This window comes from Gossypium hirsutum, chromosome D11, assembly GCF_007990345.1.
Source record: "Gossypium hirsutum isolate 1008001.06 chromosome D11, Gossypium_hirsutum_v2.1, whole genome shotgun sequence".
NCBI lineage: Eukaryota > Viridiplantae > Streptophyta > Magnoliopsida > Malvales > Malvaceae > Gossypium > Gossypium hirsutum.
The window spans coordinates 10,753,006-10,775,949 of NC_053447.1; the positions used below are offsets into that span (position 1 = coordinate 10,753,006).

The 22,944-nt window shown below is 32.4% G+C and overlaps 2 protein-coding genes and 1 long non-coding RNA gene across 3 annotated transcripts; 2 read left to right on the forward strand and 1 right to left on the reverse strand.

Annotated features, from left to right (window-relative positions):
• Positions 1-2,740: 2,740 nt before the first annotated feature.
• On the forward strand, positions 2,741-8,412 carry LOC107912324 (DNA replication licensing factor MCM7). The gene is made up of 15 exons (XM_016840441.2): positions 2,741-2,930; positions 3,021-3,088; positions 3,250-3,309; positions 3,397-3,620; positions 4,161-4,338; positions 4,763-4,885; positions 4,968-5,057; positions 5,264-5,406; positions 5,611-5,788; positions 6,078-6,269; positions 6,614-6,786; positions 6,948-7,151; positions 7,360-7,525; positions 7,687-7,908; positions 8,068-8,412. Exons 1-15 carry the CDS (start codon positions 2,900-2,902, stop codon positions 8,170-8,172), a joined length of 2,157 nt encoding a protein of 718 aa, XP_016695930.2. The 5' UTR covers positions 2,741-2,899; the 3' UTR covers positions 8,173-8,412.
• Positions 8,413-10,527: 2,115 nt separating this feature from the next.
• LOC107912326 (uncharacterized) lies at positions 10,528-11,574 on the forward strand. The gene is made up of 2 exons (XR_001688124.2): positions 10,528-10,872; positions 11,150-11,574. It is a non-coding gene; the product is annotated as an uncharacterized lncRNA (long non-coding RNA).
• Positions 11,575-12,396: 822 nt separating this feature from the next.
• LOC107912325 (uncharacterized) lies at positions 12,397-14,515 on the reverse strand. Its single transcript, XM_016840442.2, has 7 exons — positions 14,275-14,515; positions 14,125-14,196; positions 13,589-13,662; positions 13,249-13,387; positions 13,050-13,130; positions 12,860-12,955; positions 12,397-12,769 (listed from the first exon to the last, which is right to left on the reverse strand). The coding sequence occupies exons 1-7, from the start codon at positions 14,407-14,409 to the stop codon at positions 12,704-12,706; spliced, it is 663 nt and encodes a 220-aa protein (XP_016695931.1). The 5' UTR covers positions 14,410-14,515; the 3' UTR covers positions 12,397-12,703.
• Positions 14,516-22,944: the final 8,429 nt, after the last annotated feature.

Consider the following 22,944-nt stretch of genomic DNA (forward strand, 5'->3'; position numbering starts at 1 on the left):
TGATGAGGAGAGTAGCCCATTTCTCATGCATCACAAAAGTTGTAAAGTCTTTACAAGACCTTCGACAGTGGTCAATTGGTTGTCTGGTATTTGTTGGAGTGTTTTGTTGATGTTGGGCAATGTGATGCTTATTTGATTAGTTTATAAAACTTGTAGTGTCATGGTTATAATTTGGTTTTCTCATCTATTGAACTATTTTAAAAGAGAATAACATTTGTATACCTATGTACATTATCTTCTAAAAAGTGCTTCTTCTTTTGGAGAAATTAAAATTTTCGGCTTATGGAAAAAAGTGTTTTTGAGCTAATTTTTGGCTTGAGAGAAACATTTTTCTTTCAAAAAATAGTCTGTTTAAGAATGTTTTTATCTTAAAAGTACTATCGAGAAACATTCCTAAATTAGCCTTACTTTAATTGTGGTTATGTCATGTCTATCTATTTATGGTTCCTCAGTATATTCTATTAAAAAAATCAAAATATTGATGCAATTTTAAAAATGTGTTTGGAGCGAGTTGTTTGTGTGCATCAATATAATACTTTTTTAAATTTTGTTTTTGTTTAAATTAATTAATGTTTTATTTGTTTAAAAAACATATTTTTAAGTTTAAAAAATTGATGTAAATTAATTTTAATATTGTGGAAGGTAAAAGTTATTTTTAAAAAATATATTTTAAGTTTAAAAATTTACTATATATATTTGGCCAATTTACCAATAAAAGCTTAATTTTTTTATAAATTTACTGAAATGAGCCCGGTATTTTATTATTTACCGGAATGGGCCATTTTCCGAAAAATCGCGTCCACGTCAGCGCAATGTCAGGGGACGTGCCAGGAAATCGTGTCCACGTCAGCGCGCTTTGCTGACGTGGTAACAAATCGCGTCCACGAGGGGACGATTTGTTGCCACGTCAGCAAAGCACGCAGACGTGGACGCGATTTCCTGACGTAGCGCGTTACGGGGGACGCGATTTGCCCGTTTTTCCCACATTAGGTTTTTGGATTTTAGGGTTTAGGGTTTTGTAAAAAAAAGTAAACAAATAAGTCGCGCCCATTTTTATGCGCTTTTGCTACAGTAGGTCCTAAAAAAATAATTTCGAGTTGACGTTTCTGAGCAAATAGTATAAAATCGCTTCTAGCAAGATGATGTTTGATAAGAATTTGTGAAATCGCGGCCTCGTGGACGCGCTTTTGCTACGGTAGGTCCTGAAAAAAATAATTTCGAGTTGACGTTTCTGAGCAAATAGTATAAAATCGCTTCAAACAGGATGCTATTTGAGAAGAATTTGTGAAATTGTGCCCTCGTGGATGCGCTTTTGCTACAGTAAGTCCTGAAAATTGAGAGGAAATTTGAGAGAGAATTAGTTTATGAAAAAAAAGGGGTGGGGTATTTATAGTTTTTTTTTTGTGACCGTGTGGGGGGCAAGGGTCAAAAATTTGATCATTGCACTGTTCACGCGCGGGGCAAGTCGCGGCCACGTCAGTGCGCTTTGCTGACGTGGCAACAAATCGCCCCCTCGTGGACGCGATTTGTTGCCACGTCAACAAAGCGCGCTGACGTGGCCGCGACTTCCTAGCACGTCCCCTGACATCGCGCTGACGTGGATGCGATTTGCCGAAAAAGGCCTATTCTGGTAAATAATAAAATACCGGGCCCATTTTGATAATTAAAAAAAAACTTTTTTTGGTAAATTGCCCTATATATTTATGTCAATTTGTTTAATAGTTTGTATTTCTTATAATTTATTTAACATAATTATAGATAGGATTATAATTAATTTTAAAAAAATTAGGGCATATTTAATGCATCCATGCACATTTCAATATATGCACATTTAGAGCATGTATTATTTAAGATAAATATCACACAAAAACTTGATATAAAAATAAAGTACATTTATATATGTATAATTTTGTATTCATATAAAAGTTATTAATTTTATTCAACAAAAATATAACGTATAATAATATATTAAAAACAAAATAAATTTAAATGCGTCAATATTATGAATAATAAATATAATTTTTTTAAAATTAATTAACAAATAAAATATAACATGAATTGTTTTTTTTATTTTTGTTTTTTTCGTAAGCAACATGTAATGAATTAATGAAAATATATCTTTATAAAGGATTTGCCTTAAATTGTTATTTTTTATTCTAATTTTTTTGAGATATTAAAAAAATATAAAGAATTTGCTTTGGATTAATTTTTTTAAATATAATTACCAACGACACGTGATAGATTATTATTGTGAAAAATGACCGTTTATAAATTATGCCACATAGGAATCATTATTTTTGTAACCTTATATTATTATAATGTATTCAAAATCTTTAAATAATATTGGTTGAAATGAATGATTAAGCAGATTATGTTTTGATACCATTTGGAAAGTGATTAGTTAATTTGGATTACTATTCGCTACATTAATAGTATATTTTTTTTTATTTTATGAGTAGTGTTAATAAAAAAAATTATTTGTTACTTTGTCAAATTCAAATAAATGTACCACCAAAATAACCTAGTGGCTGTAGTTTAGTGGTTAGAATTCTACGTTGTGGCCGTAGAGACCTGGACTCGAATCCCAGCAGTCACAAATTTTTATTTTTATTCTTCTTGCTCTGCGGTAAAATCAATCACGGCCCATAATGTTGATAGAATCATCATGAACGCACATGACCGTCCACCCACTCTCTCACAAACTCACAAAATACACCTGGCTGTACCGTATCCATAGCATCAACATTTTTCCCGCCCAAACCCTCTTTCCCTCCTCATCTTGTTGCCGCCAAAATCTCATTGTTTTCACTGCCTAATTCCCATATTCTCCCTCACATCTCTTTTCTCGCTCTCGCTCAGTTCACTATCTCATTTCATTCACACGTTCAGTGAAGGAACCATGAAGGACCTCAACTTCGACGCAGACAAAGGTACTCGTCTCCCCCATCCCTCTTTCTATCTCCGCTGCATCATCCCTTCACTGATTTTTGGCTTTCTTTTCCCCCCGAATTTATCGACAGCTATCGCCAAAGATTTCATCTCAAACTTCGCAGACGCAAATGGCGACGCAAAATACATGGACATCCTTGTGAGCCTCCCTCTTTTCTTTCCCTTCATCCTTACCAACTCTAAACCCTAGATCTCTTTTTGTTTTTTACTACTTGAATACAAAAAGGAAAATAGTACTTGTATTCTTTTTTTGTTCTCTTGCCTAATTATTTATAACCCTTATCCTTTTCTCCATTTCAGCAAGAGGTCGCGAATCGTAAAATTAAAGCTGTACAGATCGATCTCGAGGACCTATTTAACGTATGATTCTTCCTATTTTCCTCTTAATTTATTTTAGTTTTTTTAAAACTTAATTTATTTCATTGGCTGATAATTCCCTTTTTGCAGTATAAAGACTTGGATGAGGAATTTTTGAAGCGGGTTACTGAGAACACTCGAAGATACATTGAAATTTTCGCAGGTACAATTGACGAGCTTTTACCGGAGCCTACTGAGGCATTTCATGATGATGATCATGATATATTGATGACACAGAGAGCCGAGGACGCTACCAATAATACAGATGGGTCTGATCCGCGTCAGAAGATGCCTCCAGAGATTAAACGTTACTAGTATGCTTCAAGAACTAATTCTTTTACTCTTGACACATTTAAACGTGTCCTAAATTCTTCCTTTAGGGGATAATATATAATTGCTGAGTTTATGTTGGCATTTTATTGTTCTTGTAGCAGTGCACTTGGAGCTCATGTTTTACTAACCTGTTGGTTACTTCTACCCTTTTGGGTTTTAATAATAATAATTTTGAGTTTATGTTGGTTAGCAAAGAAAAAAAAAAGGAGGTACAGGAAAGAGTTAATATGACTAAACCATTGGGATTAAAAAAGTTTCCATTGCTTACAGCTTAAGTTCAAAAGTTTGTTGTCGCAATTGGTGGCTAGCTAAGTGGAAGCCCCCAAAATGGTGTGCATTAGTGGAAATTTTGTGGGAAGAACTTATTCTAGTATTTTAATAATTTGATCTTTTAAGATATCTGTACGAGAGATATGTTTAGCATGCTTTATTATGCGCATACGCTGTTTAAATTGTGTGAGAACTGATTCTTTTTAGGATACTTAGAACTGCGTTGGTTATGTTCACTTTTTTTTATCCAGTGAAGTTTATATCAGAGCACCTTCAAAGGGGAGGCCGTTTACCATTAGGGAGGTGAAGGCTTCATATATTGGCCAGCTTGTACGAATATCTGGTATTGTGACTCGTTGTTCGGATGTTAAGCCTCTGATGCAGGTAGCTGTCTACACATGTGAAGAATGTGGTTGTGAAATTTATCAGGTAACTAATTGTCAGGTTTTATGTCTAAGCATTAAATTTTCTCTTTGCCACTAGGGATTGGTTGAGATGCTAAGGATGATATACTTCAGTTGTAAGGCTTATATTTGATTCTGGATGCCTGAAGTCATTTGTTGTCGATTTATGAGTCAAATGTAAGTTTTGACTAACCTGCAGCATGCTTTGGTCCTGGAATGGGATAACATCTACCACATGAATATATTTCTACCAAAAAAACATATATTTTCTTCGTTTAATACAATTTTGCCTAATTTGATAGTTGAATAGTAATCTAAAAATAGTGCCTTGTTAAGCTAGATATCATATACATAGTTATCCTTTTAACTGGTTTGCAAGGGACCTTAAAATGTTAGCTTGGTGTATTTTCCTGTAACATTTTTTTCTCTTTCCATTGTGTGCCAAACAGGATGTAACTGCTCGAGCATTCCTGCCCTTGTATGAGTGCCCCTCAAGGCGTTGTTCAGTGAACAGGAAAAAAGGGAACCTTAACCTTCAACTTAGAGCATCCAAGTTTTTGAAGTTCCAAGAGGTTATAGATCAACATGGTTTTTTAAGATAATAGCAATGAATTACTCTGCATTGTTTGTAATATGTAATATTAAATTTTCCAGGCCAAGATTCAAGAGTTGGCGGAGCATGTTCCCAAAGGCCACATTCCGCGGTCTATGACAGTTCATTTTAGAGGGGAAATGACGAGAAAGGTTGGTTGTCACGTTGATTACATGTAGCTGAAGTGCCAAAAAATTGATTTCCTGAAACTTCTTTATGTAGACATTGCACCTGTTTCCTTTCCCCTTTCCTCCCTTGCAACACTGCATTTCATGGCTGGGGACAACATCAATACTGTTCATAATGAAATCTAACTCTGCTGACAATGAATTTGTGTTACCTTGTTTGTCAAATTCAGGTTGCTCCAGGTGATGTTGTTGAATTATCAGGCATCTTTCTTCCCATTCCTTACACTGGATTTAGGGCAATGCGTGCTGGATTAGTTGCAGATACCTATTTGGAAGCCATGTCTGTCACCCATTTCAAGAAAAAATATGAAGAGTAAGCTGCTTTTCTGATCTCATCGTTGGAAGGCACTTGTGGTTAATATCCATCTTTATGCTTTCTAAAGTCAGTATGTTAGCTTGCATAGAGGACATCTGATATAGGGGTCTCGGTTGTCTCCATTCACTGAAACAAATTATTTTCAACTATCCTTACAATATGTGCGAGCATGTATTTACACTCAATAATCCTCAAGTGCAGGTATGAACTTAGGGGAGATGAAGAAGAGCAAATTGCACGATTAGCTGAGGATGGTGATATATATAACAAGTTGGCACGGTCATTAGCACCTGAAATTTATGGACATGAAGATGTTAAAAAAGCTTTGCTTCTTCTTCTTGTGGGTGCTCCACACCGGAAACTAAAGGATGGGATGAAGGTAATATGTCGCCTTATGTTCTATTGTATTTGTTGGCAGTAATTTTTTTGCTTATCATTTATCACTAGTAATATGGCTCACTACAAAGGTTGGCCAATTCCTTTTATTATTATTTTACTTGGAGAGTTCAAGTTATGCCCTTGAGCTATATGGCATCAATTTCATCACCCCCTTTTCTTTCCTACCATCAAAGAATCTTCTTTAATTAATACCTACCATTTGCTTCCATTTGTATTTCTCATTTGAACATACTAATAGCGTTTCAATGAATTACTTGGTTACATTGCAGATCAGAGGAGATTTGCATATTTGTTTGATGGGTGATCCTGGTGTTGCCAAAAGTCAGCTTCTCAAGCACATTATAAATGTAGCACCCAGGGGAGTCTATACCACTGGCCGAGGAAGCAGTGGAGTTGGTCTAACTGCAGCTGTGCAGAAAGATCCTGTCACAAATGAGATGGTCTTGGAAGGGGGAGCCCTGGTGAGATGTGTTCTTTTCTTTGTACTATAATTTATTGTATTCAAGTGGATATGTTTATGGTATGAGAAAGCATAGAAGAATATGGCAATAATAATTGCTTACAGTAAGGACCACGTATATCATGCCAACCTTTTGTCTGTATCACCCATGTTACAAATTATGCCTTGTTCTGTTAATAGTTATACTTTTAAGTTGGTTTTGTTTTACACGTGCATTTAATATATCTGATCTGAAATATAATCTGTTTCATCTAATTATCATTAGTCTCAAATATGATCCCTTTTATCTGATTATTATTTTCAAGGTTCCTATGGTTTAAGAGAGACATCTTGGTTCTGTTTCAGGTGTTAGCAGATATGGGTATATGTGCTATTGATGAGTTTGACAAGATGGATGAATCTGATCGAACAGCAATACATGAAGTTATGGAGCAGCAGACTGTGAGTATTGCAAAGGCAGGGATCACCACATCTTTGAATGCAAGAACTGCAATTCTTGCTGCTGCTAATCCAGCCTGGTAAAAATATTTCAGGTCCTTCAAAGTTTTTCTAATTCTTATTGCGACTTATTGTTTTTGGCAACTATCCTACATGAACTGAAATGGAAATAAGTGGGGTGCCGGGGGGGGGGGAGAAAAAGAAGAGCATTTTATTAACTTGAATCATATAACTTGTGAAGGGGAAGATATGACCTACGCAGAACGCCAGCTGAAAACATCAATCTCCCTCCAGCCCTTCTGTCAAGATTTGATATTCTGTGGTTGATCTTGGATCGAGCAGATATGGATAGTGATCTTGAGATGGCAAGGCATGTTGTTTATGTGCACCAGAATAAAGAATCTCCTGCACTTGGCTTCACTCCACTTGAACCATCTGTTCTTCGGTAAGCACAGTAATTGCTTTTACATGGAAAACTTTTAAGAACTTTATAGTTGACTCTTCCTGTTTGTTTTATGAATATTTGGGTAGTTACATGTATTGATATCTTGATTTTCTTTGAAGTTCCAGCATCATGTTTGTCACGATTTTTGTCTAGAAGCCTTGATTTCTTTAGTTATTATTTTATCTGGTTTTATGTTTTTTGTTTGCAGTGCATATATTTCTGCTGCAAGAAGATTGTCTCCTAATGTTCCAAAGGAGCTAGAAGAGTATATTGCTACAGCCTATTCCAGCATTCGTCAAGAAGAAGCTAAATCAAGTACACCTCATTCTTATACTACTGTGAGGACCCTACTGAGCATTCTTCGAATATCAGCAGTAAGTCCTGATTTTCTTTACTTTACTGAGCATTCGTCAAGAAGAATGCCATGTAGATTGACAATAAGAGTGTGTTGTGCAAAAACATCTGCTCCTGGGTGGAGCTGTTTTCTTTTTGTTGGAATTGCAATCTACATGAAGTTGATATAATTTTATCACAGGCACTAGCACGGCTTCGTTTCTCTGAAACTGTGGCCCAGAGTGATGTGGATGAGGCTCTTAGGCTGATGCAAATGTCAAAATTCTCCTTGTATTCTGATGATCGTCAGAAGTCTGGTCTGGATGCCATTTCTGATATATATTCAATATTACGAGATGAAGCTGCAAGGGCTAACAAGATGGACGTGAGCTATGCCCATGCATTGAATTGGATATCTAGAAAGGTTTGTTCTCGATACAAACAGTTGAACTTGAGTTATTGTTGCTTATTATTTGGGAAAGTGAAATGTTATTCCACAATGAATGCCACTCAAAACTGAAATGTATAATTTTGGTTGTCAAGTTTATGTAAAGCTTAAAGATTTTTTGTTTGGATTTGACAGGGATATAGCGAAGCTCAGTTGAAAGAATGTTTAGAGGAATATGCTGCCTTAAACGTGTGGCAGATACATCCCCACACTTTTGATATCCGATTTATAGATGCTTGAAGTTGCTATAAAATCACTTGGAAGAGTAAGCTGCATCCATCTGCTGCCAAGTTCGAAATTAAGAGATAGTTGTCCGCTGTACCATTTTAAGTTAGTAGTTAGTATTTGCAGAGTTGAGTTTGAACCTTGTTTGACTTTAAGATTGCAAGTGATTATGTTCTTCACATGCAGCAAGATAAAAAACGTTTCTGTTTCAACTTTTACTCTCTACTAATAGCGAAAGAGATGATGATTGTCCAACTTACTGCATTATCGTACTGAATTCACCCTTCCCTCTCAGCTCATGTTTAGCTTGTTGGAATTGAATAGAGATGTAATGGAATAGTTATGTGAGAATTGAATTGAATAGAATTAAGTATAAAATAGTTTGATCGGATGGTCATTTTGAAGGACGAAGATACAGAGCTTAGATGCAACATCCCTGCAGTTAGCATGTACGTCCACAATTTAGAGAGACCAAGCTTCGCCAATCGTCAGAAATAAAATGCTGAATAAAATCGAAATAAGCAGAAGCCATAAAAAATAGGATGGTAGTTCATTTTTTGAAATTTTATTTTGGTTTTGTATGTTTATTTAGAATGGGGTATACGATTGGTCATGAGTTTAACTTTATTAGTTAATATAGAAAAGACTTGTCATTTTACTTTAACTCTCAGTTTTTTTAAATTTAAAATACATTGAAAATAAATATGATAATACTTTTCCCATTTGATTTTTTTTTTGTTAAATCATAAAAATACAAAGTAGGTAAATTCTTTTTCAAGGAAAGAATAATCTTTTTAACTTTTCAAAGAAAAAAAAGAATAATCTCTTCAAAATATATCCTATTTTATTTAAGAATTAAAAGATATATGTATATTTTATATTTTTAATATTAAAAATTGAGTTGTGCAGGATTTGTTAAATCCTTAAAATGAAAAACATGTTTTGCAGTGATTCTTAATAACTGGCTTGTAAGTAATATATAAGCAAATTTGTGAATAAAAATAGGGGTAGTTACATTTGGCATAAATCATATATCATTTTTATAATGACAGGACATTGAAGCCTTAGAGTGGAGTTTAATAACCAACTCGAGAGGGAAGAAAAAAAAAAGCAAGAAGGGAAGGGGCACCCTCCAATCTCGAAACCAAAGGCCAGCACATTCTCAATATCCTTGTATAATCATTGGTCGATGTTATTGCCCAAAAAGTTGCACACCGCACTGAAAACCTCACCAAGTCTATATAATTTACTTTTAAAATTAAAAATGAGATAAATAAATTAAATCAGTGAATTCTTTTAAAAGAAAATTTTCTAATGATATTCATTGACTAGTCTATCAATCTCTCAACAATCGAAGATGTTTTATTTCAATAAAAGATTTTATCTCTAATAATCTGTTGAGAGCCTACATACCACGAGCATATGCCTTGTAGGCCTAATTCATAGAGTCAAGAGCGCGTTAGTTGGTGATATTTACAAGGCTCAAGAAAAGTGCCAATATAGAACATGTAAATAAAAATGGGCTTGACATGCGGAGAAATGCCTTATATGCCATAAGTAGATGATTCGAGTCTCTACATGCCCATTTAAGCTTAATTATTAAAAATTATAAAAATATAAATTAAAATTTTCTTCAACCAATTTGTCTTGTAATTTTTATTTTAATATGTTTATTTTTTATAAGAAGGCTGCATTATACCTGTAACAACTAATAATCTCAAAAGATAAATTAATTGAAATTTCATATATTAATCACCCAAAAATTTACCTAGTTAAGAAAAGTTGTTTTATTCTCAATCATTTCGTTAAATAAATGATCCCTTAATAGGCGTTTAATCCTTCGTAAAAAAAATGATGCACATTTTATAGTTAACAATTCATCTATTCGAAAAGCACTCACACATAAAAACTTAGTTATTGGTTTCAACAATGAATATCATTACAACAAAAAAATTTCGTTAAATAAACAAAAGGATAAATCACATCAATAGTCACTCAATTTTCAAAAAATAACAAATCAGTCTTACTAACTATTTTCCGTTACAGGCCTAATGGAAAAATGAGTTGGCATTTAACGGGAGAGAAAAAAATAAAATAAAATTTTTACCCAAAAAGTTCATTAACGAAAAATTTAAAAAACTTCCATTAACCCACAAATTAAAACCCATAAAACCATCATTAACCCAAGAATTTAATTCATATCTCTCTTTTCATCTCTCTTCTACAATAAGAAAAAAACCCATAAAATCATTAACCCAAAAATTAAAATTCTTTCTATTCCTGTCTTTGATTTCATCTCTTCCTTTTATAGAAAAGAAAATCCTACAACATGTTCTCTTTGGTTCTTAAATTGGGTTTCCACTGTGGCAAGTTAATTAGTCACGTCATCTATTCCGTTAGACCTGTAACTAATATCGTTAGTGGTGATTGATTTGTTACTTTTAGATAATATTATTAACTGATTTGTTATTTTTTAAAAGTTAAGTGACTATTAATGTAATTTACCCCAATAAAAAACAAACCGATAAAACTCAAATGTGAACTTTGGCCCCCGGTTTATCAGAATTTGAGGCTAGAGAAGTCAAAGTGGCGTCGTTTCAAACAAAATCAAAAACCCTAAATCTAGAGCCAAACGCCAAAACTTTGGTAACACCTGCCGTCTTGGAACAGCGGAGAAACTCACACCCAGAAAGAAAGAGCTTCTTTGATTCTCGGGTAACTAATGTATTCTCTTTCTCCTCTATGTTTTCCTTTTTCGTCTTTCCGCATTTATGCCCATTTCCTTTACCCAATTTGGTAGTGAATAATGTTATAGAGCAACAGTTCTACAATTAATGCATACAAACTTGAAACAAAAAAAGTATAGTTGAAAACAAGGGAAGAATCCTTCATACTCATCTCTGTTCTAGTTATTATGGGGCTTCTGGATTAATAAATTTCATGCCTGCGTTGGTGGGATTCTACTAATTATTGAATTGCCTAAAAATTGTAGAGATTGTGATAATGGAGGGTCAACCGAAAGTTAAAGCCTCACTTAGGCTTGGTTCTGAATTCTACACAGTGAATGCAAAAAAGGTCGGTGCTCTGTCTGAGCAGCTGTCTTCAATGAAAGAAGAAAGTATGAGCATATTGAAGGATTATATTACCAAACACAACGTTCCCAATGATGTCCCTGATGAATTGGTTGAAGGCTCTTCTGAAGACGACGAAGAAGAAGAACCCAAGAAGTCTAATATCAAGCCCAAGAAAGCTAAGATCAACTAGTACTTAGGTAAAAAACAATGTATGGAATTATTCTAGTTTTCAACCTTGTCACCCTCCTGTGTCATTGAAGAAACGTGAATCAACTATTTATAGCATTATGTTGAACAAAAAATGCATTGTGAAATAGATTTGGAACTGATAGACTTTGGAGCATGTTTGTACTTGTTTGTTTTAAGTAGATATGTTTTTTATGTCAAGAACACGCAAAAAAGGATAAAGGAGAGAACCCCATCAGCCTATCAAGAATTGTATTTCTTGGAGCCTTTTAGCAAATTATAACCATGCACAAAAGTTATCCAGTGCTTATATTTATGGCTTTTCTACTTGTATTAGTCCTTTACCGTTTTCACACGTTTTCCTATAAGCTTTTCGTTGAATTTGTTCGTATTTACCTACAAACTTATAGAATAGGCTTTGTTGAAAGGCGTTTGTTTATAGCGAATCTGGTGAATGAATTTTTCGAACCATTAATCAATTATTTGCACAATTTTAGTTTTTTCTTTTCTTTTAATGTATTTCAAGGTTTAAACACTTTTGATGGCAATTATGTTCTGTTAGCTCCTTGACTTAACTTTAATATAGGAGAGCAACATCAATGGAACCATCTCCTAGTAAATTGATGATGTATTTGATAGTTATGCCATTGTCAATCATTCGTTTTGCCCACTTTAAGATACAGTAATATGAATATGATGCGACTACTTTCTAACTTTTTGGTCGACCAAACCCTGCCACTATGAGCTGGAACGTGTGAGATGCATTGTGCCCGCCTGCCATTGAGTCATAGAATTTATGTGCTAGTTTTGGCCTCCTGAATGGAAAATTACTATTTGTCAATGGAGAAATTCTGACCCAACAGGATTTAAGGGTTTTGATCAACTGAACTTGTAAGAATTCTTTTTGGTGTATGAGCAACTGCATTATTTTGAAAGCATGTACATATTGGTTGGTCCCCCCCCCCAAAAAAAAAGGCGGTTAGCACCAATTATGCCCTTCCTGGCATTTCTTAAATTTCTTATTATATAGTACATTGGTGGGTGGATTGGCAAATTATAATCCTCCTTTTAAAAAAAACAAAGAAAAGAAAAGAAAAACAAGCTACGGCCCACCAATCTGTACACAAAATCCATGTTTTTTTTTCTAATATTTTTCCTTTTCTCTATTCATATTTCTTTCTTTGAGGGCTCTATTCATATTTTCATTCTAAAAGAATCGGGGGGAATTTGGGATTACAAGTGGGAAGTGATTGGAAAACTTGTATATATGTATAGTTGTAAGATTGTCAGACATTTTGAAGCTGCTCAACATTGTCTTCATCATCAGAGTTGGAGATATCCTCGTCGGTAACCTGTGAAAATTGTGGTATTTAGTTGAAGCTACAGATTTTGTAAATAATTACGTTGATGTTTAAAAAGGGTAAATGAGATAGGGAACTGACATGCAACTGTCGCCGAATGCTGTTCCGAATAGCTGTAATTACCCGAATCAATATGTACATTGGCAGTATAATGCCAGTAGCTCTAAAAAACAATATCTGCAAAATAGGCCAAAAAAAAAACAAACATAGATTAGAAAAAGCTACAAAACTATTCTTAGGATCATACGGAGAAAAGGGATAGGGTACATACTGTAAGAAGTGCAAATGGGTAATGATCAGTTTCGCCATTCAGCACAGCAAAGAGATGTTTGACCAGCAAGACGACAGTAAACTGCCAAAAACACATTAACACGATAATAATAATCAAATGTCAACTACCTGTTACCGGTGGGATGATTTTGGACTAAATCCTGTTCTCAATTGATATAGCAAAGAAATGAAAGACATACAATGAGGGCCAATGATTGGCAGCAAGATGCCCCTCTGTCTGCAGCTGAAGTACATTCGGACAATTCATTTTCCTCAGCCAATGCCACTAATCTTTGCTCTTCTGCTTCAACCTCTGTTCTTGGAATTTGTAGGCTATCTCTGAGATCCAACAAAAACGATTAGGGGAAAGGCATGTCTAACTTTTTACGTTAAATAAGAAATAAAATAAAATAAAGTTGAATGCATTTTTGTTAAAAAGTGGATAAATTTTTTATTAATTTTCAAACCGTAGCAGCAGCTGGCAAGTCCTGCGCCATTACCAACAAATTACGAATAGAGAAAACAAAATTAAAATTATACCTGATGGTTACTGCATCTTCAATCAGCTGAGCCTTCTTTGAAGGAACTGTTACTGTATATCCTGGTTCATATTCCTGCATTATACAATTAAAATTTTTTATTCATAATCAACGCTTGAATAAAGATTAAATAAACTTCTGGAAACGTTTTTTATTTATTTTAAACTTCCGATGAAAATAAATCATAGTAATAGTTCTTTAAAAACATTCTTTAAGAGAATTCCAGGAATCTGAGATATTGATATTTAAATGAAGTAATGGAACCAGAATTGGAAACCATACTTTAGTTTGTTTGATAATGAAGAATCCGATAGCAACCAATTTGAACCACATGGAAGATGACAGGGAGACTTGGACAAAAAGAAAGATTGAAACAAGTTTTGAATACCCCAAGGTCCAAAACAAGAGTTCGAGAAAACAAATAACCCGTTTCGTATCAACACAACAATTAAGAAAAAGAAACAACAAATTGCTATAATAACCAAATTTGAAAATATTTACAATTTTTTTTATTGCTATGATCATTAAGATTCAGACCTGAAGACAAACTTCACAAGTCGTGTTTCCCTTCTCGTTACACCATCTCTGTATACAATCTCTATGAGCAAACTGCGAACAGATAAAATCAAATCATCAAAACAAGGAAAACCCAATGATCGGAATCTGAAAGGGGGAAAAACGTTTTACCTTAACAGTGCCTGAACAAGCACAAGGAACTTCCAAGCTCTTAAAGCTTTCCAACTCTTCTTCATGGCAAATTCTACAGAGTGAAATTGAAGAATTCGATGAGGAATTATCGACAAACAAAATAATATCTCCCATTTGTTCTCAACTTTTTTCCCCCTTTTACTCTGTTTTGCAAAACTTGCTTTCCCTTATTATTGATGTTCAAATTTGGCTATCCTCTGTTTTCCTTTTAAATGTCCCTATTTCCTCTAGCAACTGGACTTTAAATATAAGAAACGGGTATCGAAGTTCCACAAATGCCCCCCTGCGTTATTATTAAGTGAAAATTACATAAATATTTGGCTTCATTTTTATTTAATATTTATTCAACGAATGACGCGGTTTAAACTTTAAAGCCCCGTAAACTCCAAGCCTTTGACTTGCTTCCGCATAATTTTTCATGCAAACAATTCTATGGTCAAACCCAAAATAAATGCATGTCATTTTTTTATCTAACAAAATTAGACTTTTTCCTTTTTTTAACATTTATTCATTCAAATGGAAGGTTGGTTTTTAGTGTAGATTTTTTTTTTGTGTCCGAATTAAAGTTTTCGCTATTAGTAGTGTAATGATTAGCTTTTTTATCGTAGATGTTTTTAAAAAGGTAAATGATCGATCAATGAATATGCTCCATTTCTATATGTTGGAATCAAATTTTCAACCAAATAGTTAAGAGCAGGAGCATAGAGGCCCTAAAATAGGAAATTTTTCATTTAAATTTTTTAAAATTTTAAATTAATAAAAGTAAAATTATATTTTTTTAATTTAATCTTTTAAAAATTATAAAGATATAGACTGTCAAAATAATGAAATTATATTTTTACTATCGTAAAAATTAGAATTTAATTTCGATCGTCCCTAAAAATGAATTTTCTGACTTCGTCCCTGGTTAAGAGAGAAGATTAGCAACTATCCCATTATATTTTAGGGTAAAGTGTTAAAAAATATGAAATAATACATTGTAAAAATTTAAGAAAATAAAAGAAGTCGTTAAAAGTAGAGTAATTGTTTTAGAGGAAAAAATAGAGGATGTATTATGAGAGAAGTTTTTAAATATAACAAAACAATTTGAAGAAGAAAGCTCATATTTTAAAATCAAAATGTAGTTGTGGGATTGGAATAACGCGGTTTTTGCTTGGTTTGGGTTGAGTTGTATGATTCCTTGCTTCTAGACCGTGTTGGAAATACTTTTAACATATTAGCTAGTAAAAAGATGATATGAAAGAAGGTAAATCATATGAAAATTTGAGCCACCCTCAACATTAACTATTGTTTTATTATTAAAATTATTAGTTTATTTGTTAAGTGACATGATTTAAAAATAAAAACAAATATTGTATAATAGATATTTTAAAAATATTAACTTTAAATTTTTTTTTTGAAGCTTTTACAATAGTTTGATCATTCACTCTTCTTTTTTTTAATTTTTATTTTTAAAATTTATGCGGCAATGTTCTATTTATTTAAAATTTACATTTTAAATTAGCTACATAATGTTTGAAGTGTCATTTAATAACAAAAAAAAAAGAAGAAGCTTGATTATATAATAACATTGATAAATTGAAAATGTAAATAGAATTTTTTTAAAATTTGGGACCAATTAAAAATGACGATCATAATTTGAGGATGTACAATGGAATTAACTCTTATCTTTGTTATATATTATTTAAAGATAAATGATTGTTGATCTATATATTATATTATACATAAGAAATTAATTGAATTGGTGCCCATAAATATATTTTAACTCATAATTTTACCATTATAATAAAAGAAATATATTGAAGTATGGCAAGAAGCAAATATTGATATAACCTGTACGCAAAGAAATGTTTTAGGGAAGAGGTTGTTGGTAAAAAAGGGAGGTATACGCAAGTTGGATTGAGATTCATTTGCATCTCTCATTTTCTAAAATGTCATTGTTGTATTGTTATCATTTCCCAATATATATGGTGGTATATATTTTAAAATTATGAAAATGATGTTTCATAATCTATCCTTGCAAAATTTCTTGCAGGGTGAACTACCTAGTTTTTCATCATTTTGATGACTCAAAAAAAATAAACATGAAGTTTTATTTGTTACTTTAACTAATAAAAATGTTGTTTTACACTTATTCTGGAAGTTTTTAATTTTATCACTCATTTCATCTTTTTAATTTCTCCCTTTTACTAAGAAAGAAATTAAAATTACTCTTTTTAAAAGGTAAATTGATTTTTCCATGTAAATCTCTATATTTTTTCTGAAGGAATTTTATATAAAAACTTTAGCTTTTTTCCTTTTGTTGAAAAAAAAATACCAAAATTAATTATGAAAATGAAAATTTACATTTAACGATGTGCGCTTAAAATGGAAAACAATATGTAACAACTAACAAGTTTTATGACCAAAATAAAAAATGTAACAAAATTATATATTTTATCCCTGTATTAAATATTATTTATGATTTTCAATAAATGGGAATAGAGTTGATCATTGTTACCCAGGATCCCTCTGTTCTCCAATTCGAAAAGAGTTTCTTTTGGGTTTGAATTTCAGTCGTTGGATCTTGTATCAACGACTCCAGAAGTTTTAAAAAAGGGGCACCGCTTTTTAAAATATAAATAAAACACCCAAAAAAGAAAAGCTGTGCGGTTCCATTGGATGGGACCCTCCTTTTTGACACTGGATAATATCCTTTTTCAACTATAATAAATTATGTTTAGAATTTTTAGGATGCTGACATCTGTGCTTATCCTTTTGTCGATCTTATCGTCTTTTCCCTTTTCCCTAATTGCACAATTTTGATTTGTATTCTTCCCATAATTATGTGTTAGAACGCCTTATATTTTCAAATCATATTCAATTAATATATAAACCTATTGCTTAAATTGGTATTACCAACTCAATTACAAAAATCCAGGTCAATTAAACTTTAAGATTTTTAAATCATTGGCTTAATATGCTTAGTTTGATCACAAAATGGCCGCGACTGAAGTTTCCAACTTTTAACCCTCACAAATGGCACAGCAGCTAAATTGACGCAATCGCACCAAGTGGGCGGCACTGACATGCGCTTTGATGGTCCACTTCATCAAACTCGCCCTCACCGTCCGTTTTCAAGTGATTAGGGTAATGGAATCCACGTCTTAATTACTTGCGTGCATACAATATCTTGCCTTGCTCACTTAATTATTAAGGCCTAATTCATGTTTTTATTTAACAAACTAGATGGAATAACAATCATTCAGCCACTGCTGCTGTCAGTAGGCCCATCTCTTTCTTTTTTAGTTTGGGAATTTAAGGTCGGCTAATGATATAATCATTGTGGGAATAAAATACGAATGAGCGTATGTATGGTTAGCAGAAGGGAAGGTTAAGTTGGTGAAGTAGTAATACTTAGCTTCAAGGTTCAAAGTTATTAGATCAGTGGAGGTACTATAACTGCTAAATGGATTAAGATTAAGTTGGGTGGTTGTTGGCCAGGTTCCTATGAAAGGAAAATGTAGCCTACTTGTGATTGAATTTGGGTTGGTCCACACTCGTTGGTCCTGCTAATGGGGGACGCTCACACTCGCCTAATCTTTTCTCACTTTAGAACCAACCTAATCATTTTGTTAATCAACTCTCATGATTCTACTTAAATTGGAACCCTGCAAGGCAAGACCAAGCAACCAATGAATCGAAGAAACAAATTAGGGTACCAAGCCAAACCAAATCCTTTATCAATTAATCAGGAAGTATGGATGACTTCAGTTCCATTTTTTTTTCTTAATCTTTTTCAAATTAAAACTAATTTATCTAAAAAATTATTTATAAAATCCATCATTATAAATGTTTATTAAAAATTTAATTAAACTTTAATTTAATTCCTCTCAATCTTCACTAAACATAATCAAATGTTAAAATTATTTATATTTTATAACTCTTACTGTTTAATGATAGCAAAAAACACCCAACTTGAAAATGTTAATAATGATAACTAAAATTTTACAAGTTTTAACAACAATAATAGAAAATTGAACATGGTAGGTAAAAAAGAGATGCACACTTGAATTCTTGAAAGTTTGAACAATAATAATAAATAAGCAATGAATTTGTGAGACATTGACATTAAAATTAGATTTAAGGTTATTTTTTATTTAATGATATAATATGTAAAAACATAAAAAAAAGTCATATTTAGAGTTCAGAAGCAATAGATTTTATTTTTTCTTTTAATTTTTCGATGTTCAATAAAATAAATTGAAATCGAACAGAATTAGCGTGATTTAATAACATCAGTTACTCGAAATCAAATTGAACTATAAAAATATCCTAATCAAATTACTGATTCGACTCGACTCGATTTTTTAATTTAATTGGTGTTTCTTTTAGCCCTACCGGGAACTACGATAACCAAATAAACAAAATGTACTAACCGAGGCTGCCTTTTACACATTGTAGGGTTGGGATTTCGTCTTTTTTACTTGCAGAGTAAATATGTAAATATATATTAAAATTTTGGGTGATTTACAGTTTCTTTTTCACTTTGCTCAAATCTAAGATTTTGTTTTTGAAACATAAAACCTTCCAATTCCACAAAAAAAAAATAGTGATGATAGCAGGTACAAATGGAAATGGCTTATAAACAATAAACCAGCAGAGTACAATGGGCCAAGAAACCCAAGCCCATACCTTAGGTAGGGGAACCCTAAACTCACAAATAGATGATATGAGGATGGCTTAAGTAGTAAAATGGTCATCTAATTCCTCCTCATCACACCCAACTTCATGGGGAGAAACGCATGGATTCACCAAATTTTTTTTGAAGTTGAACTATCCCCTAAGTGGGTGCGTGTGACAGGATTTACCAATGTTAAAATTCACTTGTGGCACCAGAGTCTCTGCTATTGTAGTTTTCTCAGTAAACTAACATAATCTTTCCATGGAAAGTACCGTTACTCTTAGTCAAAGTTCAGTTACGGCTCCGTCTCAATTGTCATCCAGAAATTGATTAAATAAGCAATATCTTGGATTGAATTAACCTTTGGTTATAATACATGGTAATAAACACAATTCTTACATATAGTTCGTGGAAAGGTAAAAAAATAAAAAAATGAAAGAATGAAAGAAAGAAAAGAGGTCATGTTTTTGTTTGTAAATCACCCAGAATGTAATAGTATTAAAATATTTGAACTCCAATAAATATTGAGTTGAGTTTGAGCATAATATATCCTAGTCAGGAAGAGTGTTAATGAAGAAAATATGTAATGCTTTTCATCAGTTATTAAAGAAGGGGGCTGCCAGAAAATGGTGAGTGGGTAAAGGTGAGGTCATTCAAACATTTTAAGATACCAAGTCACACACGCTTGAGTTGAACACCTAAACCTCACCTTCCATACCAAAGAACAAAAGCAGCAGAAGACCCTACTGGCAGCATCCGCCTTTCCTCTCCTCAATTTACAACTGCTCTTTCATCTTCCTATAACTTTGCCTTCGATTCTTTGACTCTCCCTCTTCCTCCCACTCTATATATACCCACGCAGCCTTCACATCCTTTTACTCTCAATATCCATAGTAATAGCAAATACTACTTTACTGTCTGCAGCTTCAAACTCGAGTTATAGCGAAGCACACCAATTAACAACTTCCAGCTTCCCATGGGAAACTACACATCCACCTGCTTCATCCAGGATGCCAGCCTTAACAAATTTGCCAAGGTTATTGATGCTCAGGGGAACCTGCGGATACTGAAGCTCCCAGCAAATGCAGCGGACTTTCTGCTTGAGGAACCTGGGTACATCATCTCTCCCGTGGAAGAGCTCAAACGAAGCCGTCGCCCGGTTGCTATGCGAGCTGACGATGAACTTTTGGTAGGTAAAGTTTATGTTCTGGTCCCTATAGGAAGGATTCATCGCAAAGTGGCGGATGCGGATATGGCCATCATAGCAGTAGCTTGTCGTCGAAAGAAAAAGACAAATGGTGCTAAGGTTTTACCGGAAGATAGGGAAGTTGAGGAATGTATGAAGGGGGTTCCTATTCCTCCGCCTGCCTACCCATTTGGGAATTACAGGCCCTGGATACCTGTATTGGAACCTATTCCTGAATTGCTATAACAAATTTCTTCATGCTTTTTTATTTATTTATATAGGTTTGTTTCACTTCAACCGGTCAGAGATTTCCCAAAATAATTGTTGAAAAACGAGAGATCTACTACTAGGAAGGCTAGTATAGTATACTTGAACATATAATGTTGTGGTGCAAGTGCTGTATTTAATTCCTTTTAAGCGAGGACTACTCAACACCGTCCATCCCATAGCAGACTGAATTCACAACTGCTGATTTATTTTGTATTTCAATATATTATTTAAGTTTGGAAAAAACAAGGGGCCAAATTCACAAGTTTCAATCTTAAATTTTAATTTTAAAGTAGATAGTATTATTTAGGTAAGTCTCACTTATTATCAATGTAATATCCTCTAAAATTCTTTGCTTGTAATAATATAATTTTGAGAAGGAAGTAGGAGATTGGAGAAAATTTAAAAGACTGACGTAGTAGGAGATATTAAACCGAGGTATAGATTAAATTATAAGGTTTTATAAAGTGTTGGGGTCAAAGTGAAAAATTAAAAATAAAAAGATTAAATTGAATTATTGTTGGAATATGTGAGGACATGGATAGCAATTTCACCAAGATCTAGTGGATAATGATGAAGGATAGATTTTTGGCTAAATTAGCATGCCAAAAAAAAATTACTGGCCAAATAGATTTTTTTTTTAAATTTAGGGAAATAGGCCGATTTTTAGAGAGTGTGTGTGAAAGTACTACATATGTTGCTGGAAATAGAGGTGCTCATGGGTTGGGCCTGGTTTGGGTTGGGCCTAACAATAAATTTAGGTTAGGGCTCAGCCCAAAAAATGGGCCTAAAATTTTGCCCAAGTCGAGCCCGGTTAAAATGCTAAAATCTCAGCCCGACCCACCCATATTAATGTTTATATTAATTTTATATAATTTTTAAATATATATAATATATCAAAAATACTAAAAACATTAGAATAAATACTTCCCAATAAATTAAAAATAATTTTTTAAAAAATATATGTATACTTGAATAAGACTAGGATAAATGCAACTTAACAAACAAATGCCTCTAAAATAATAACAAAATTAACAATAAAACAAGTGTTATACAATATTCAAATAATAACAACAAAATAATAGTAACATTAATGAAATGGTAGCAAAATAGAGAGAAAACAATAAGAAAATAACATTAAAACAACAACAAAAAATAACAATTTTTTCGTCCTTTTGTGAATTTGGGTTGGGCCCGAGCAAAAAATACGTTACCTGAGGCTTAATCCGTTTTTAAACGAGCATTATTTTTTTACCCAAGCCCATTTTTCCGATCAACATTATTGCCCAAACCATCCCATTTTTTGGGCGGGCCTTTGGGCTGGGTGGCCCAGCCCATGAACAGGTCTAGCTAGAAAGTGCATCCAGCTGGAAGCGCTTTTTCCCTTTATATATCATTTTTTGACTTTTTTTAAATATAATTAATTTCTTCGGTTAAATGATTAAATGTTCATGGTCTTGTCTTTGAGTCACAGGTTCGATTCCTCTCCCACTCACATTTGTATTTTTTATTTCATGTTGTTTTAAGCTTTTTATTATTTCCAATTAATGTTTTTAACATATTTCATATTTTAACACATTTGTAATTTTTATTTCATGTTTTCTTATTTTTAATTAATAAATATATTGTTTTCATTTTTTTTATTTTTAATTCATCTTTTTAATTAATGTATCTTTTATTCATAAAATCAAATAAAAATATGTAATTCTATAATAATATATATTTTACATATATTATTATGTTAAAAATATTTGAAATTAATAACTCCTTTATATATAATATAAACATCAGCTATTTTATTGATATATTTTTCTTTATAATATTTATATATCAAATATTTATTTTCTCCACGTATATTATGGGTATGGTGATTTCTAATATTATAAGATGAAATAATTATTTCAAATATAATTATCATTTTTATATGTAAAATATTTCAAATATCATTATTTTTTCATCTACATTGTGGGTATAATATTTCAAATATTTTTATATGTGAAATATTTTAATGAATTATTTCAAATATCATTATGTTTATATGTGAAATATTTTAAATACAAATACAAAAATATATAATACTAAAATTTACTACACTCATGATATGGATTGAAAAATAAATATTATACCTATAAAAATTATAGTTACTAAATAATGATATTTGTAATAATTATTTGATTTTATGAATAAAAGAGATATTAATTAAAAAGATGAATTAAAAATAAAAAAGAGAGCATGAAATAAAAATTACAAATGAGTTTAGAAGAGGATGAATTGAACCTAGAACTCAAAGATAAAATCATTATTATTTAACCATTTAATCAATGGAGCTAATATATTAAAAACATTAATTAAAAACAAGAAAAAGCTTAAAACAACATGAAATAAAAATTACAAATGTGAGTGGGAAAAGAACCGAACCCGAGACTTAAGGACAAAACCATTAACATTTAATCATCTAACCAAAGATATTAAATTATATTTAAAAAGTCAAAAATGCAATTTAAAAGGAAAACGTGTCTAGCTGGGCACGCTT

Bases quoted from the DNA above. Each gene is read 5' to 3' on its own strand.
- LOC107912324 (XM_016840441.2), top strand. From the start codon at position 2,900: ATGAAGGACCTCAACTTCGACGCAGACAAAG. The intron at 3,089-3,249 runs GTGAGCCTCCCT...TCTCCATTTCAG, and splicing joins CAAAATACATGGACATCCTT to CAAGAGGTCGCGAATCGTAA. The intron at 7,526-7,686 runs GTAAGTCCTGAT...ATTTTATCACAG, and splicing joins GCATTCTTCGAATATCAGCA to GCACTAGCACGGCTTCGTTT.
- LOC107912325 (XM_016840442.2), bottom strand. From the start codon at position 14,409: ATGGGAGATATTATTTTGTTTGTCGATAATTCCTCATCGAATTCTTCA. The intron at 14,197-14,274 runs GTAAAACGTTTT...ATCTGTTCGCAG, and splicing joins CTTGTTCAGGCACTGTTAAG to TTTGCTCATAGAGATTGTAT. The intron at 13,663-14,124 runs GTCTGAATCTTA...TGTATAATGCAG, and splicing joins CTTGTGAAGTTTGTCTTCAG to GAATATGAACCAGGATATAC.